At 39.5% G+C, this 20,085-nt stretch overlaps 1 protein-coding gene across 2 annotated transcripts in view; it reads left to right on the plus strand.

The window, feature by feature from the left end:
* gosr2 (golgi SNAP receptor complex member 2) overlaps nt 1-20,085 on the plus strand; it is a 47,465-nt gene that overhangs the window by 15,858 nt on the left and 11,522 nt on the right. Inside the window, exon 5 of one of the 2 annotated variants that reach the window (XM_055657033.1) lies at nt 3,214-3,354. The exons of the other annotated variant lie outside the window; for it this stretch is intronic. Within the exon in view, the coding sequence (XP_055513008.1) occupies nt 3,214-3,354 (141 nt within the window). The remainder of the gene's footprint in view (nt 1-3,213; nt 3,355-20,085) is intronic. 2 annotated transcript variants of the gene reach the window in all.

Consider the following 20,085-nt stretch of genomic DNA (forward strand, 5'->3'; position numbering starts at 1 on the left):
GAACAGGATAACAAGTGGGGTCTTTCCTAGGGGATCAGTGCTTAGATATGGATACAAGTAGAATGTCCTTGTCTGCGGATCACCCAAAGCTTGAACTATAAACACTAAATGGGCATAGTGTAAACTGCAGGAAGAGGTGCATAAATGATCAGATACATGGACGATGAAATTTAATATTGAGGTAGATGAAGTAATGCATTTGGCAGAATAGAAACAATGTACACCCAATGATATGGGTATAGGGAATGTATGGCAACAGGGCATGTTGAGAGAATGATTAGTACAGCACTTGGGATTCATTAATAGAATGATAGGATTAATGTATACAAATGTGTGGCTGGTGGTCGGTGTGTAGTCAGTGGGCTAAGGGGCCTGTTTCCATGGCTCTATGATGTCTCTATGACTCTTTAACCTTTAATTTGTAGAAGCTGTGCATAGACTAATCGGAGTCAAAAGTGCTTGGTAAATATTCTCTACAAAGGGCCTTTACCATATTGTTGTACTTGGTTTGGCTGACCATCATCTCACCCTTGCTGTGAAATCTGCTGTTTGTTATTGAAGACCTCTAGTTACTTTCTAAAAGGGTGCAGGTGTTCATGTGTTTAGAACAGGATGAAATAGATAAAAAGTCTATCCAGATGGGAAAATTATGGTTATAGGCTTGATTTGTGGGAAGAGATTAGAAGAGTAGCTGTAGGGAAAATTCTATACTACAGTGAGATCATTGTGGACATGGATGCTTAGGATCATAGGAAATACACATCTGGAATGTTTTCTTTCCACTTGGTGTGTTTTTTACTTTCACTGATGTTTCTCCCCTGCCTTTCCCAACCTCATCCAATTGTCAAACATGGTTATCTTGACAGTCCTTGCTACCTTGAATGCATGACCCATTAGTATTTGATTTTTTTTTTCCAGCTATTAAACTCAAGCCAAACAGTGAGGAGTACAGACAGTGCTGCTCCACTGTAAAAGTCACAGGGCCATCAATCATTTTTCAGTTGGAGCTATATTATTGCCCATTTAACGTCAGAGTTTCTTTGCTTATATATTTTACTGAAAACTAAACTTGGGAAATGTAATTATTTAGTTATTCTCTCTATGATAGGAAGAGGACATTTGCTGTGAATTATGAGCATTATCTGTGCATGTCACAAAACTATAGTTATCTATACATCCTGGTATTTATTTCACAAACTATCAAGTGACAAAATTAAAAAAATGTAAGAAAGACAAAATTGGGCAATGAAAATCAGTGCTATACCTTTGATAACACTTTATGTCTTTATTCTCCACATTTGAATGTACTTTGTAATCCTGGTGGTAAAATAATTGTGTAATATAGTTTGGCTGCTCACCCTTTTTGAATGTATTTTATTGTCACGTGTACCGAGGTACAGTGAAAAGCTTTTTACATGCAAACCTCTTGAGAAAGATTATAATTTCTGGAGCTTTGCTGATCAACTAAAACAAAACTATACGGTTAACTTGGAGCATTGGATAACGTACTGAGTTGCACATGAAGTTACCAGTCATGAGCCAAAATCATCTAATTAGTTTGGTGAAGAAGGCAAGAGTTATTGCAGTCACAGCTTCAGACTGTGATCTTATTTTTCCAGAATAACTACCTGGATGATCTCCCATCTCAGTGAATCTAAAGAGTCCATTTGGCTTGTGTTCGTCCGTATTATATGGTTGAACTAATTGTTGTGCATGTGTGAGGAAAATACTCTCTTTTATCTTTTTATTTTTAAGATCACCCAAGTAAATCAGAAAATATTGTTAGGTTTATTTTTCTGACCCTGTACATCTTTTGAAATATCTCTTCATTGTTGAAAAAGACCAGCCTTATAAAATCTTGGTTTTCTTTTCTTTTAAATACCAAAAAGATTCAATCTTGTTCTCTCAGCAGTTTGGTTTTCACATTTGAGAGGATTTCAACATATCTCCCCACCAATTCACTCCCTATTATTCCTTGGGCCTCGTGTTGCTTGAGTAAGCATTTTTCACGTGAGGCTCGATGGTGGTGTCGGGTAGCAGGAATGGGCCTGGTCTTTTCCTTGGCAATGCCAAAATATGTAAACTTCCCACAGCAAACTGGAATATTTAACCTTTTCTCTTCTCACACTAAATGTGTGACCAGGTTTAATATCCTCCTTACTGCCTTGAGTGAGACCCAACACCGCAGTATGGGAACTCAACATTTTGGGACTACAAACTGGCTGCCATATCTAGTTGAACTATTTTGACTTATTTTAATAAGATCCAAATCACTGGATCACCAAATCTAAATTAGCGAAAATTGTTTTTACTTTATGCTAATATGAGATAATGACAATAAATTGAATACAATACAATAAAAAATGCTAAAATGTATTGGCTGAGGTTAAATCTGGTTCACTCCAATGTTGTAATTGTGGTGTAAATTAAGCTTTAAACATCACACATGCACTTGTAGTGTAAATATATATACATTACCCTCGATATTTAATTCACTCTAATGAAATATGGGTGTCACTGGCAGGGCGAACATAGATTATTTATACCCATTTAGCCCCCAAATAAGAAAACTTTTAGACTCCCACCTGTATTATGAGGTCACATTGGATAAGGATGGCAAACTTCCTTCCCTGAACCAGATTAGTGAACCAGATAATCTAGTAACTTCATGGTTACAGTAGCCAGCTTTTTTTCCCCTCCCAAATTCCAGCTTTATTTAATTATTAAATGTAGTTTTCCCAATTGCTGATGGTGGGATTTTTAATCCATGGTCCAGAGGTCTGATTGCTAGCTCACTAACCTAACCACGATAGTATTGTACCAAGGTGCTCGAGTTCTTGTGATTGCAGAGATGGAGACAAACTTCCTTTCACAATGAGCATACGAAGCAAAATAAGAAATATTATAAGTTCAATGGGTTTGGGAATGAATGGGGTTACTAGAAATAGCACAATCACATGGGTCCAGATGATTGAAGATAGTTAATGTTTTAATCCAGGCACTTAATTTTTGTTCTTTCATTCATTTATTTCTGCACCAGTCCTGTTTATTAAAAAAAAAAAAATTAAGTGATAATCCTAACTGAAGTTGTAATAACCTGTAAGCAATATTTCCCAGTAAGTAAATGTTTCAAAAGTTCCTAGTAGTAAAAATGTAACATTGATACTGAGAAGAATTTGAACGGGTAATAAGGACCTCCCATTTTTTGTGCAGGATGCTGACACATCAATAGCAATAGACGAGAGCTTGCAGTTTAACACTTCTTTACACAATGCACACAAAGGAATGGATGATCTCCTGGGGAGCGGGTCCTCTATTCTCACTGGACTACGGGATCAGCGGATGACTCTCAAGGTGGGACATTACAACGCATGTAGAATCTCTAAAAGACATTGCTGTCTGTGATCCTTCTATTTTGATTTTCCCTTTGCCAACTTCTAAAACTTCTAAAAACTTATTTCATAACTAATATCTCTTTTTATTGAATAAGATTGCTCACATTGATTATGAGTCAAACAGATAAATGGACTGGTTGTTTCTATCTTGTACTTTGATCCTCCTAGTACCCATTGGTGTTAATAATCCATAGCATCTAATTTTTTGGTGGCCTTCAGCTTCAAAACTTTGCTTTAAATCTCAATTATATATCGGTGAATGTCAACAAAATAAAGTAGCTGTGAAATAATGCTAGATAAGCCGTACTACAGTTGCCTTTTAAAAATTGTATAGAAACTTGTAAACAAGCCACTTCACTGATGACTCAGCGGGACAGGCAGCATCTCTAGAGAGAAGGAATGGGTGACGTTTAAAATCCCGTTGAGTTACTCCAGGATTTTGTGTCTGCCTTTGATTTAAACCAGCATCTACAGTTCTTTCCTACACTTCACTGATGACAATTTTTTTTTTTTTTTTTTTTTTTAAGTACATCATCCATGCAAAGTATAATATAGCCCGCTCTCTTATAAAACCCTCTGCTATGTAAGGAAGGCCCGCAACAATGTCGCTGCATTCTGAAAATGATTAAACAAACCCCAGATGAAGGGAACACTGTAGAAACTAGGATAAGAATAAAATCTGAATAATCATCTGACATGAGTCTAGGTATTGGATTTGATAAAGACTAGACCTTCTGGGTCCTGCTCCTCACGAACACATGGATACATGCAAACATTGGGAGGTGGTCATAAGTGATAGGAGCAGAATTAGGTCAGTCTACTCTGACATTCAGTCATGGCTGATCTATCTCCCTCCTAAACCCATTCTCCTACCTTATCCCCATAACCCCTGATACCTGTACTAATTAAGAATCTATCTATCTCTGCCTTAAAAATATCAATTGACTGCCTCTGCAGACTTATGTGGCAAAACATTCCACAGATTCACCACCCACGCTGACTAAAGAAATTCCTCCTCATCTCCTTCCAAATTCCTCCTCATCTCCGTCCTTGACTCCCATTAATGGAAACATCAGTTGGGAGAGTGGGTCCTTAGCATTGTCTCCAGACTGTATGATGGTAAATGGGGTAGATTTAGAACCAATCTAATACCTTCTTTGGGCCACCAGATGCAGTAGAGGTTTATTCAAACACAATCCATGACTTCATGGGCCAAGAGAACCCCACTCTATCATCACTCAAGCCAGGGAATCATTTCTTGTTCAAACAATGTAGCACAGCATGCCAAGGTAAGTAACTGGCTTGCCTTAGAATGAGATTCAAACTTGATTAACATGCTGTAGGTTGACCTGAACATCCTGCCATGAGTGGTCTTCATCAAAGATCCATGGTCTGTATCGGGAAGAGTGAACAGTTGAACAGTTAGTAGGAGGAGAATTGTGACTGGACATTCCAATTCTACTCCATTTAATCATGGCTGATCTATCTCTCCCTCCTAACCCCATTCTCCTGCCTTCATGTCAATGAGAATTCAAGAGAAAGTTAGATATATCTTTTAGGGCTAACAGAATCAATGGATTTGGGGAGAAAGCAGGAACATGGTACTGATTTTGGATGATCAGACATGATCATATTGAGTTGCGGTGCTAGCTCGAAAGGCCAAACGGCCAAATAGCCTACTCTTACACCTATTTTCTATGTTTCCCCACAACCTCTGATACCCATACTATTCAAGAACGGGTCTCTGATCTATCTGCTTTCTTCATTACCCCCAAATCTCTTGCCTCAAGAAGCAAAAGTGTGCATTTCTGAATACTCAATATTCTAAACAGTTGTTCTATCAGATCTGATTATACTTTGATAAACACTACTCTGTGTCGCACTGTGGAAGAAGAAAATGGCAAACCTAATCTTACAGTGTTATTATTCACACATACGCTCACGCACGCATGCGCGCGCTCACACGCGCACACACACACACACACACACCCGTGCACACACACACACACTACTTTCCCTTTAACAGATGTACGTACCATTGTCTCACAAATAGAAAGTGCTCCATAGCACCACACCCATAGTCAGGATTGAACCTGGGTCTCTGGTGCTGTGAGGCTGCCACTGTGCTGCCCCCACCAGTTTTTCTGCTGCAGCTTGCTATTTCTTTATCAGGACTAGAATATCAATCACATATGATGTTACCGCAGCGTCAAGATCTTCCTCAAAGAAATATAAACCATCTCAGTAATTATTCTTTGTCCATGGGACAAGGGTCATTAGTAAGGGGAAAATTAAATCTGTCCTTGCCAATCTACCCATTAATGTTTGATAAAACCATACTAAAAAGAGCACATGTTTAGCAATTAATTTAAAGACGAAAAGATGAGCAATCTAATTTTAATTGTTCAGTCCTCGCCCTATTTGTAACCTACAAATGTTTGCTATATTCGTGTTAATTGATGGGTAGTGCAGTTGTCAAGTTTCCAAATTGCAAGTGGCCTGGTGTTGTTACCTGCAGAGTGTTCAGTCATGGAGTCATCCATAAGGAAACAAGCACTTTGGTCCAACGCATCTGATCTATCACATTTTTCCTCCAGCGTCTCTATCAGCTCTTTCTCAAGTCCCTGTATTTAAAATTTACAGCGGCTGATTAACCTACCACCCAATTCTTTGTTGGCATACAGGGGGATACTGCAAACTCAAATGCAAACTCAAGGGCTGGTAGAAGAATGCTTCAGTTTGATCAAACTTGTGTTTGAATCCAAGTAGCCGATCCCTGCCTTTTACCTGAGGGTAACTGCATGCCTTTGAGGGTAATTCCATGTTTTGCCTTGTTTGTCTGAACAGTGGGTTATTGAGCTGACTGGTTTTAACATCAGCTTTTTTTGCAGCCTGTGAACTAGTTCATAATTTGCTGTAGTTTAAATTGAGCCCCCTCTCCTGTAATCTAGATGTTTCATTTTGCCATGCCTGGTATTGTTATCTTATGGGAAAGTGCGGAATTGTAGGAATGGAAAAATTCCTTGGCCAGATGAAACATGAACTCGCCAGTAGATAAAAAAGACAAAATAGGAAAGTTTCCTAATTAACAACACTCTGGGAGTAATTTAACTACGCATACTACAGGAGTTTAAGAAGATGTCTCATCAACACGTTCTTAATGACATTTACATGCATTCAATAAACGTCTTCCTCATGTCTCCCGCATCGTGCAAATGTTTTTTTCGTAGTAGAGGAAGTTGTGTTATTTGTTATATTTAAATCCTTGATTGAATCGGTAACTCACCCAGTAAGTGTGCTCTATCTCCATAACTATTTTTATTGCCATATAAATTTGTATGGGGAAAGTCAGCTGGGCACCTGCCCTATGCTCTTTGCGTGTTCTCTTTGTAGCAGAATGGTACAAGGTGCACATGACTGGATCAGAATGGTTGTTTGCCTTCCTTTCTTCCTGTGTGAACTGTGCACAATCATTTTTGAATGCATGAGCAAAAGGAAGATAGCATCTCAGATTTTCACTCTGGCCTGCAGATATCACATTCAGAATTAATAATTGGATTTCCATAGCTGAAAGGATAAGATCTACCTTGATAATTGAATGAAAACTGACTGCAATTTGGAGCTAATCTATTACTTGAGGCGTTTTTATATAGCTGTTAACTTTAATCGAAAAGTTCAAGCTTGATTGATGAGACCTTGTACTTTTCAGTACAAAATTTGTGTCTTACACTTTCTACTTTCCTAACAATTATCCTGTTTAATAATTAACTGTATACACTGACCTAATACTTAGCTTGATTTTAGAATGCCTCATCTTTTAAAGACAAACATTTCGTATGCCAAATAAAGCTAACAAAAGATATAGTTTACAATCAAATGTTGTGGACCTGTACAAAAATGGAAATTGCTAAAATAGTTAGATGCAATCCGCAGATGTTCATTTATCCTTTAGTCCTGTTACATACCGTTTATACTAGCAATGGGACCTCATGGGTCTTGTGTGTTGCAGAGAAAATGATCTTTTGAATTATTGTTTCTCTAATCAAATAAAATTTAAATCGGGCATGCACAGCTCTCATGTCTGAGCAATCGCCAGAAACCCAACTGGAAGTTCAAACTGACTGATATTCTTGTTTTATATATCATTTGCCTTGAAGAAATAGTTATTGTTTAATTATAATCAGTGCAACATTGACAGTTTTGGCATGTGACCGTACCGTAGATTAAGATGGAGTAACTTTTATATAATTAGATATAAATGTAATTATTTTTAAATGATCACATGTAATTGAGATCAACAAATAGTAAGCATACTCTCTGGGATGACAACGCTCATTCAATAACAGTTTAAAATTCCCTTGAAGTTTTGCTGCTGAGAATAATTTTTGAGCAATCATTTTAAGTTTAAACAACTTGAGTGGAATACATCTTAAATCTGAGTTTTTAATAATTTGAAATAATGATTAAACAATCTCAAGACAATACACATGCTATGATTTAATCTCAATTGTTACTGATAACCTGTTTTATAAAAATAAACTCAAAGACTGTCGTTTATGAGAGCCTGGATTAAAATGTCCATTAATTAAAAACAAAATGTTCTTTTTGTTAAAAAAGACACACAGTTTTGGAGTAACTCAGCGGGTCAGACGGCATCTTTGTAGAACATGGATGGGCAATGTTTTGGGTCTGGACCCTTCTTCAGACTGATTGGTTGGAGGGAGGGAGGGAGAGAGGAAGGGCAGGACGATGGCTGGCAAGTAATAAGTGGATACAGAGGCTTTTGATGGGCAGGTGGATGGACAAAGGCCAGAGATGAAAATCCATAAGACGTGACATCAAAGGATTGAAGAGTTGCAAATTGTGCAGCTGGAGGAAGGAATGTAGGTGCAAGGGAAGAAGTTGGTGCGTGTCCAGGTGGGGCACGGGAGAAGAGGGAGGGGGAAGAACGATGTGGGATTCGCAGTTACCTAAAATTGGAGAATTCCTTTTGATAAACTTTGGTATTGTTCAATAATTATTCAAAACCCCTTAACTTGAGTTCAAAACTCATCTGCTGGAACATATCAAGGCTGTCCAATGTGACTCTACTGCATGATGTGCTGGGATATGTATGCACCTTGTTTCACTTTTCTTCTGAAGTGTTGCACCTTCCTGTTTCATATAGGTTCACAGCCTTAATGTGATTTACTTCCCCCACACTTCTCACCATCTGTTCATTTCACTCTTCCCCCTATGACTGACTCATGTGGGTGTGCAGTTGCATAGATGCTGGCACCTCTCCATTGCCTTACTAAAAAAAAATTGTACATGAGCCAAGCTACATGGTGTGCTCCCTAGATGCCACATGTTATGTAGTGGTCGCAGTAATGTACCTGATCAGTATCCCCTAGCAGTAGTCATGCAGAATGTAGAATGATATTGCCAACCCTGCCGCTTTGATCAGTTAAAACTTTGCAGATCACTGGAATACAATCCCTTGATTATTATTGACAGTAATCCCAATCCTTGGCCACTGAACTAGATTAAATGTAACCTATTTCTTGGAGTCCCAAGCTAAGACCCTAAATCCTTCTCCTTTGCATCACCTCTAATGTTTCTTTTATCTAGCTTCTCTGCTATTGAAATTATCATCCAGGTCTAGTCTTTTTCCAAGCTAACTTTCTGAAGACTCTGTTACCATTCTTTTGCAGGGTTTCATTTTTCTCTATCCCTATGATACTATTCCCCAAACTCTTGCAGCTATTTGAGATCTATGCTCTCTTCAGCCTGATTAATTCTGAAATAGAGTGAATTAATGTGTTTTAATAATCTCAATGAATTTTACATTTAATTTATTGCAGAGGTCTTCTTCCTGTGCGTCCAAGCTCTTTTTGAATTCAATGGACCCTGCCTCCTAGCTGCAGGGTACTTTATCCACCTTGATATCCCTCCTATTGATATCCCTCCTATTGTCTTTTGGGAATTGTTGGCTATCTTGACTTGTACATTATGAAGTCACGATATTCTGTTTTCTGTGGTCTAATCTTGGCATTGTTATGAAATGTGCTGATATTTTTATTGTAGGATTTGAATGATGTTCACAAGGCCAATATATATATATATATATTGTCTATCTCTAATTGCCCTTGGCATTCCTTAGCCCCTTTGATGAAGGTACTCTCACAATCTGAGTATGAGTTCCAGGATTTAAATCCAACGAGTTAGGAGGAATGACAATAGATTTCCAAGTCAAAATGTTGTTGTAGGGAATCCTGTGAGTGGTGGTGTTTTGTGTGCTTGCTGCCCTTGTTGTTCTTGGTGGTAGCGAATAACACTTTTGGAGAGGAATGCCACACAACATGATGAATGTTGCCTTCATTGCCAAGGTGCGACTTTAGACAGTGGTCACACTTGCAAATTGTGGTCATTGATAGATGATTCTGTGGCTGACAAGCTTCAGTGGCTTTTTTAATACACATTGCAGATGCAGACTGTCAGATGGGTTTTTTCCAAGATTTATGAGGCACTGTGGTGCAGTTAGTAGAGCTGATCCCTCACAGCACCAGTTAGCTGTGTTCAATCTTGACATTGGTGCTGTCTGTGTGGAGTTTGCAAGTCCACCCTTTGACGGCATGGGTTACATTCAGGTGCCTTAGTTCCTCACAAATTTGATTAATGGTTAATGATCAACATGGACACATTGGGCTGATAGGCCCTTTTTTCCACATTACATCTCTCTCTAGACTCTCCACCCAGTTACTGGTGGTGCTGCTATGCTATTTGTGATGAGCATTGGGAGTACTATCTGGGTGGAACTTCAGTGCATCTAGGTGCTATTCGACATTGAAGAGTAAAATTTGGTTGACTGAGGAATGGCAGTCGATTGTAATCAACAGCAGGATTTCCTTGTCTGTATGAACTGATACCATGGAACTTCATTAGGTCTGGCGTTGATGTTGAGGGTGGGCACTCGTGGCTGGCCACCATGTGTCCCCTTCATATGTGTGAGTGTACAAAGTTCTCTCTGACCTATGCCAAATCCCTTTAATATATAAGAAGGATGTTGAGGGTTATGGGGTGAAAGCAGGAGAAATGAATTGAGAGGGAAAGATAAGTCAGTCATGACTGACTGGCAGAGTAGACATGATGGGCCGAATGGCCCAACTCTGCGCCTAGAACTTATGAACATAACTTTTGACCTGTATTGGCTCCTGGTTAAAAAATGCCTTATTTAAAAAAAAATTGTATATTTGTTTCCAAATGCTACCATTTTCTCGCCTCCTTATTTTTGTGACCACGCTCCGGCCCTATAATCTGCTGAGATGTTGTGTTGCACTGATTATGGTCTCTTGGTCATTCTTGGCTGCCATTGTTCTAGATGTGATGGCTGTGATTCAACTCCTAATTCCTTCCCTGAAAACCTCACTCAGATTTGAAAAGCTTTATGAAACTAGCTGTTTGACTGGATTTTTGATCATCGTCCCTGGTCTTTTCACCTTCATGTTATTTATTTTTGTTTTTTGGATATCTTTGCTCTAATAAAGGTGCTAGATAAATGGAATTTGTTGATCATCTACTTTGTTCTCACCTCCATAACGACACCCTGGAGGTCTTGATACAGTGTTTAACCAAGAGAAACAATCTAGAGATTAACTTGGGATGTACATATTTGTGAAATTCATTGTTACTCATTCTTAGTGAATCTGTAGCCATTGGGTTGATATTAAATTAAGTGAACTTGTATCTAGATATTTGGAAAGTACTTGTTCTGGGTAACTTCCAGTTTAGACAATAAATTAAATAGTTAGGACTGTTTTTATTTCCAAGAAATGCTTCCATAAATTTCTGTTAATAACACAGAACTGCACAAATAGTCTATCAGTTCTACACAACACATCACCAGTACTAATCTCAACATCCCATCACAGATGGCCATATATTATCAGAAAAAGATGCTTATGTAAAGTTCTTTTTGCCTCAAATAAAACATATGGCAGTGTTAACAGTATTTTCAACCGTCTGCTTCACTGAGATGTCAAGCAGCGACTAGTATGGTTAATTTTATGTAAATCATGTTTGGGGTATCTGAAGCAATTGCATAAATAGTTTCCAAATAAGAAAAATAGAACGTGTTGATGGCACTGATATGATCCTTCAGATGTAATCCTAAAACAGGATACCGCATTTCCTTTGCCTTGCCAAGAATCTGCAACTAATAATGCCAGATGCCCTACCTTAATTGTCATGATGTTCCTCATCATATATACCACAGTAGTGTATCGGTCTGTAAATATTGTGACCAAAATGCACACTGACCTTATAGAGTTATGTAGCAGAAACTGTTCCATTTCAACCCATAATACCTGTGCTGTCTCTTCAAGAGTTAATTAGTTTCATTCCCCTGTTGGTGTTTCAGAGTCCAACAATGGATTCCTTTGCAAGTGTATATCTGATTCCCTCTAAAAGCCATTGTTGAATCTGATTCACGTCAGATTCCCATTGACAAGTGATTTATATCACTTTTTATGTAAATATTCAAGATCAAACTTGCCTTATTTTCAAAAATCTGTTCCCTCTTGTTTTTTTGCCAGTTATCTTAAATCTGTGCCCTCTGGTTACTGACCTTCCTGTAAGGTTAAATATTTTTTCTTTATTTGCTCTACAAAAAGCCTCCCTGGTTTTGAACACTTGTGTTGGACAGGCACTAATTTCTCTGCTCGAAGGAAAACTGTTGCAGCTTCTCCAGTTTCTTTGTAAAACCAAATTTCAAGTTTAAGCAAGGTCAACATTGATTACACATCCTCACATGCCCTTGGAATGGTGCTGCTGAACCATCTTAAGTTTTCACAGTTTTCCTAAGGAAGGTACTGCTGCAATCTTCATAAGTTCATAAGTGATGGGGGCAGAATTAGGCTATTCAAGTCTACTCTGCCATTCAATCATGGCTGATCTATCTCTCCCTACTAACCCCATCCTCCCGCCTTCTCCCCATAATCCCTGACACCCATATTAATCCAGAATCTATCTATCTCTGCCTTAAAAATATCAATTGACGGCCTTCACAAACTTCTATGGCAATTAATTCCACAGATTCACCGCCCTCTGACCAAATAAATTCCTCTTCATCTCCTTCCTACAGGAACGTCCTTTAATTCTGAGACTATGACCTCTGGTCCTAGACTATCCCACCAGTTGAATGTTGTTGAATGGGTAACTTCCGAATATAGATCCAGCAACAGTGAAAGTACAGTGATGCACTTCCAAGTCAGGAGGATATGATTTGGAGATAAACCTACTATTGGTGGGTTCACACTTGCATGTTGCCCTTGCCATTCATGGTGGAGGTTGTATGCTTAAAGGCACTGTCAGCTAAATTCAAGTGTATTTTCTACATGATGAACACTTTCGCAGCATGTGTTGGTGATGACAGAAATAGCTCTGGGATGGTGGCTGGGCTATTAATTAAACACGCTGCTTTTTCCTGGGTGGTGTTGAATCTTGCTGAAGCTGAATTTTTAGGCAAGTAGATTGCCTTCATTCTTACTCTTCTTATATGTCCTGTAGATGGTAGAATGGTTGGGGTGTTAGAAGGTGAATGTGATTTTATAAAGTAAGGAAGGACAAAGATGAGGATGGTTAAGACATTCCTGGAGCTGGGATGACTGACCCAACAATCAAAACAATCTTTCTTCAAACACAGGTGGGTTTTTGTTTCTTAATGCCCAATTACTTTAATTTCGCCAGAATGATTTGATGACATATTTGTTTAAATGTTGCTTTGATGACAAGGGCAGTCATTCTCATCTTAAAGGGCCTGACCCACTATACAAGTTTACCCAAGAGCTCTCCCGAGTTTAAAAAAAAAAAATCAAACTCGTAAGTACGTAGTGGGTACGTCGGAGCTCGGGACATTTCTTAGCGGCTCGTAACGCTAACGGCAGGTACTTGGGGAAACGCGGTAAGCTCGTGAAGTTTTTTCAACATATTGAAAAATGTCCATGAGAGCCCCGAGCTCTTCCATATTAGAGCAAGGATGTTGTCTTAAGCACCAAACAAGCTCTCAATAATTATACAGTTGTAAATGAAAGGAAAGAAACTGCATATGATTTAAAGCCTGATTTTAAAAAGAGAAAATATTCAACCGCAATTATGTTTCCAATTTTTCTGAACATTACAGCAGTATTTTCTCACAGATATTGTACTCTATTTATTTAACCAAAGAGTAATTTTAATAGTGCTAAATCTCCACAGTAGATCATGAATCACAGGCAACACATTTGGTTTGTTTGATTTTTTTTTTTTTCTGTCTTCTCTGAAAATCTGCTTTCTGTGGAGAAGAGTTTCACATCTGATATATATTGTATAGCATTTGTAAATATGGTATTACAAATCATTTGGGTTTTGTTTATTGAAAAGTACATGACTTCCTACCATCCTTTTAATTAGAAAGTATTCAAAAAGAATTAACCTAAAATAAATGACTAAATACCTCAGAAAAACTGACTGAACTAACTAATATTATTGTTTGAATTCTTACTAATTGGGAATATTACTCCGGGGAATGGGTTATTAAACGAATGAGCATTGTATTTGATAGAATCGAATAAGCCTGCTCTATGGAATGAATGGTTGATCCCACAATAACCTTGTTTTTCCATGTATTTATATGTAAACACATGATAATAGAGATCTTCTCTGCTACTCCGCTTATTTTTGACACAGCCCTAGTCCTTTTGCCCTCTGTAATCTATCTTCATTATCATCTTGTTCCCTCACTCTGCAGTTATAATCAGTTATTGAGGGTGTAACAAAGCACTTTACAGCCAATCATGTCTTTCTGAAATGTATTCACTGTTGTTAGGAAGGAAGTTACAGAGTGGCATGTGCAATATTCTCTTTTGGAGAAGCATATTTCTAAAAATACACTCTTACTGCATGCTGTATTTCGAATCCAAATGATTTTCACACAATGGCTTCTCTCAGTTCAGATATGGTGTGAAATTGTTCACAGTCACAGAGCTCTACAGCACAGAAACAGGCCTAACCCATGCTGCCAAACTCATGGTGCACATCCCTCTAGACCTTTCCACTCCATGTACCTGTCTAAGTGTCTTTTTCAATGTTGTAATTGTACCCACTCCTACCACTTCCTCTGGTATCTCAATCCATCAACACACAACCCTTTTGTGTGAAAAAATTGTCCCTGGGATCTCTTTTAAATCTTTCCCCTCCTATCCATATACCTGTCCAAATGTATTTTAAATGTTTTAGTAACTGCCTCAGCTTCCTCCTCTGGCAGCTCTTTCCACATTCCCACCCCACTGTGAACAAAAGCTGCCCTCAGATTCCTATTAAATCTTTCTCCTCATCTTAAACCTATGACCCCATGGTTTTTCACTCTTCTACCCTGGGGGAAAGACTGGTGATTCACCCTACCTATGCCCCTTATGATTTGATAAACCTCTACAACATCACCCTCGGCCTCCTACACTGCAGGGAATAAAGATCCAGCCTCTCCTTACGACTCAAACCCTCCAGACCCAGTAACAATCTCATTTAAAAACTTTCACCATTTTCAGTTTCATTTGAAGCTGAGATGTCCCCTTTTTCTCTTATAGCGTATAATTCTGCTGTTTAGCTCACAAGTAATTCACTTTTAATTTTGTGTCATACAAGAACATAAGAATTTCATCCTCTTGTGTTTCAAGTACTTCTGGCACTTTGGTGCGGGCAGTAGGGCCACTGTCACACAGCACCAGGGACCCAAGTTCAATTTTAACTTTGGGTGCTTTGTGTGGGGAATTTGTACCACCTTCTTGTGACTACGTTCTCCTGGTTTTCCTCCAGCATCCCAAAGACGTGTAGTTTGGCAGGTTGATTGGCCACTGTAACTTGCCTGGAGTGTATAGGTGGAGTCTGTGTGGAATCGATGGAAATGTGGAAAAAATTAAAAATTGGGATGGATTAGGGATTAGTATAAATGGGGTTATTGAAGGGCATGTGTCTGTGCTGTATCTCTGTGACTCTCCCTTTGCCTTACAAATCCTCAAAACGTCCACCTCCACTGCCATTTCAAGAAAAGAGTCCCCAATGCTCGCAAGCTTATGAGGAAAAAATGTAATCTTATCACTGTTTAAATTGCTGGCATATTTTTAGACAGTGAACCCCAGTTTTAGTTTCTCACAGAAGTGGAAACATCCTCTCCACATCAAGACACCTCATGATGTTGGTTCGATATTTTCAGTAGTACACAGCAGACAGAAAGAAGTACTATTGAACAAATAGAAAAGATATAACATGTGTGGTTAATGTATGAATCTAGCTTCAAATTTCATAAATTGTACCAATTGAAAAACAAAAATAAGTCCTTTCTAAGCCTAATCACATGTGGCGCGCTAATATTATAGCCTGGTACAGTGGCACACTATGAGATAGAGTTGCATCTCTGCCTCTCAACCTCATTTAAGTTCTGATTCTCTGGTTGATAGACACAAAATGCTGGAGTAAGTCAGTGGGACAGGCAGCATCTCTGGAGAGAAGGAATGGGTGACGTTTCAGGTCGAGACCCATTCCTTCTCTCCAGAGATGCTGCCTGTCCCACTGAGGTACTCCAGCATTTTGTGTCTATCTTTGGTTTAAACCAGCATCTGCATTTCCTTCCTACACATTTCGTCTGATTCTCTGGTGATGTCTGTGTGGGAATTTGTGCGTTTTTCTTGTGACTGCCTGGGATTCCTGAGTGCTCCAGTTTCCTCCCATATCCCAAAGACGTGCAGACGGGGAAGCAAATTGCCCAAAGTGCACGCGTGCGTGTGTAGGTGACTATTGAAGCTTAGCGTAACTGATGCGAATATGAGATGACTTAAATGGGATTAGTGTAGGATCATTGCAAGTGATTGATAGTTTCTGCGGGACGAAAGGTCTGCTTCTATGCTCTGTGACTCTATATCCTTCTGTTTCTTTGCAACTTCAATTCCAAAAACCTTGACGGTTTTGCTCGCCATTACAGGCTCCCTTTTGTAGCACTACTTTTAATCACTGTGTGGGCAGTAGTCTATGTCAGGTGATTGGAGCCCTAAGCTCAAGAATCCCTTGCCCAAACACCCCAGCTGCGCTCCACTTTTTAAGGTACTCCTTAAAACCTACTTCTCTGATCAATCTTCTGACAGACTGTCTAAATAGCTCCTTGTGTGGCACCGTGTCTAGTTTTATTTAACAATTTCATCCGTGAAGTGCCTTGGGTTGTTTTGCCTTGTTAAATGCCATGTTTTGTTGGTGTCATGTGTGGTCAGTGCTTACGGCACTTCAAAACAAAGTTTTTAACATTTAGAGAAGGTACTTTCGAAGGCAGTTAAGTTATCCTAAGTAAGGCTTTGGGAATGGTTGTATATGAGCAAAGAAAGAATTGGCTTTTCAAACATTTATCTGTAGAAATTCCTTGTCACTGAAATAATTGCAGATAGGGAATTAAATGCACAGTATGTAATAGAAACATAGAAAATAGGTGCAGGAGGAGGCCATTCGGCCCTTCGAGCCAGCACCGCCATTCATTGTGATCATGACTGATCGTCCCCAATCAATAACCCGTGTCTGCCTTGTCCCCATATCCCTCGATTCCACTATCCCCTAGAGCTCTATCTAACTCTCTCTTAAATCCACCCAATGACTTGGCCTCCACTGCCCTCTTTGGCAGGGAATTCCACAAATTCACAACTCTCTGGGTGAAATTCTTTTTTCTCACCTCAGTCTTTAATGGATTGCCCTTTATTCTAAGACTGTGGCCCCTGGTTCTGGACTCGCCCAACATTGGGAACATTATTCCTGCATCCAGCTTGTCGAGTCATTTTATAATTTTATATGTTTCTCTAAGATCCCCCCCCTCATCCTTTTAAACTCCAGTGAATACAAGCCTAGTCTTTTCAATCTTTCCTCATATGACAGTCCCGCCATCCCAGGGATCAATCTCGTGAACCTACGCTGCACTGCCTCAATCACAAGGATGTCCTTCCTCAAATTAGGAGACTGAAAACCGTACACAATACTCCAAATGTGGTCTCACCACCAATATTGGAAGAGCTTGTGAAAGTACCAAAAACTCACCATTACAGGTTCCACACAAATTAACATGTCTAGTAATTGGATTTCAAACATTAGTGAAATTCAAAATGTCTGCAGATGCTAGAAATCTGTAGCGCTGAGACCTGGTGTCAGCTGTCCACCTATTACTCGCCAAGCTTTGACCTGCCACTCCTCTCGTCCAGCATTTTCCCCCTCCCACCACAATCAGTTTGAAGAAGGACCCTAACCCAAAATATCATATATCCATGTTCTCCAGAGATACTGCCTGACTTGCTGAATTTCTCCATTATTTTGTGTTCTTTTTGTAAACTAACATCTGCAGTTCCTTATGTCTACAATGCTAGAAACACTCTGTAAGTCAGGCAATATCTGTGGACGGAGGAACTGAATTTATATTAAATTTGCGATCCTTTGTCCGAACTGAACTTCACAAGAACTTTTTAATAGTTCCGACGAATGATCTCTGACCTGAAGTCAGAGTCATAGAGCTGTACATCACGGAACCAGACCCCCAAGGCCCACTCGTCCATGTCAACAAAGATGTCCAATCTAAGCTAGTCCCATTTGCCCACTTTTGGCCCATATACCTCTGTCTTTCCTGTCCATGTACTTGCCCTTCGAATTTTGTTATAGTATCTGCCGCAATTACCTCTTCTGGCAGCTCGTTCCATATACCCAGCACCCCCATCAAGTTCCTATTAAATCTTTCCCCTCTTACCTTAAATCACTGTTGCCAGATTCTGTAAATTTATCCTATGTATTCCCCTCATGATTTTATACATCTCTCCAAGATCGTATTTCAACCTCCTGCACTCACAAGGAATAATATCTTACCCTACACAACCTTTCCCTATAGCTCAGTACCTCTACAGGCAACACCTATGTAAATCTTCTCTGCATTCTTTCCAGCGTAAGGACACTGTAAGGGACATTTGTGCATCATCTGAGCTTTACATTGCAGTGTTATTTATATCTAGTGTAGCTGTGCATAATTGGAGTGTTGAACAGGCTTTTGAACCTTTCTCATCACACTACCCAATGGAAGAGGCCGTTGATAGCCTGCCCAGTGTTCCTAGTTTTGATTACATAGGTGCCCAGGTTACGGTTCATGGATCCCTGGCTCCTGGTCAGTATGATGCTCTTCCACCAGCAGGGCCTGTTTGTGCTCTGCTTGGTTGTGCAGCCTGCAGAACACCGCGAGGAACACTGCGCCTGTGGTTGACATGGACTGCGTTCGGAATCTTATCTTCAGGAGAGCAATGGTGTTTCTCACTCCGATGCTCATGGTTGCTGTATTGTCACAGCAATGCTCGCTATTCCATTTGACATGCAAAACCTTGGTAGTAGAGGATAAGCCTTGTTCAGACAGGATGTGATGTCCCTGAGGACCTCTCTGAGAATTGGCACATCACAGATGGATATCTCTTTGTCTTCTGGCACAAGGTCCCTGAATGGCCCATCATGCTGGTTCCGAGAATGGGATGCTACCAGTTGTGTCACTGTAAAGGTAGCCAGTGAATGAGCATCTTAGCACTAAATGCTGCAAAAAGCATCTGCTGCTGGTTATTGACATAGGGGACTTAGTAAAGTCTGAACTGCCCAGTCAGGTTTCCCAATGCTTGTCGTGTGTCTCTTTAAACTGAGAATAGCAAGTTCTGAGTGATCCCAGTTCTACCAAGGCAATTTCTAAATGATTATAATGTGGGGCTTTGAGCTCCAATTATGTTGATGTGGGTGAGAATGTGCATTACATAAACAATGTCAGCATCAAAAATGTTTGATCCAGTTTTGCACTTGCCGCAATTTCATCCGGAGGTAGTACAGTTCACTCCAGGCAAAATTGGTTTTGGATCGTTTAGCGCTTAATAAAACAGTGCCACGCAATCCAATTTCTACCACAGAAGCTGAGCTAGCTAATTAAGGAAACTTGAATAAAATGAAACTGAAGGAAAAAATGGAAATTGCTGTGGATGTAGGTCAACTGATCTGATACAAGAGGGATGCAGTCATTATAAAGGGCATTGAGTTTGCAGGGCTTTTTTTTAATAAATTGTTCCATCATACAAACAATAGGGAAGGTATATGAGCTGACAGACTCGAGACAAAGCAAGACTTCTGTATGTTATTAAATGCATTGAATACGTAGAATACAGTTTTAGCTCGGGGCTCTGTAAAGTGTTAAGATGCCATTTCTCTTTATTAGAAATCAAGACCAAAGGTGTGCCGTGTCAGTTGGGAGCAGGTTATTGTCTCGTTTAATTTCACTGCCCTAGATATATACTTGAAGATTTGTGGACTATTTGATACAGTGGAGCAGATTGGTGCACAGATATGCATGATGTTCAGCTTTCATAATGTCATAAGTGATGGGAGCAGAATTAGGCCATTCAACCCATCAGGTCTACTCCGCCATTCAATCATGGCTGATCTATCTCTCCCTCCTAACCCCATTCCCCTGCCTTCTCCCCATAACCCCTGACAATCCTACTAATCAAGAATCTATCTATCTCTGCCTTAAAAATATTAATTGACTTGTCCTCCACAACCTTCTGTGGCAAAGAATTCCACAGATTCACCATCTGGCTAAAGAAATTCCTCCTCCTCTCCTTCCTAAAAGAATGCCCTTTAC

Source organism: Leucoraja erinacea, chromosome 27, assembly GCF_028641065.1.
Source record: "Leucoraja erinacea ecotype New England chromosome 27, Leri_hhj_1, whole genome shotgun sequence".
Classification (NCBI taxonomy): domain Eukaryota; kingdom Metazoa; phylum Chordata; class Chondrichthyes; order Rajiformes; family Rajidae; genus Leucoraja; species Leucoraja erinaceus.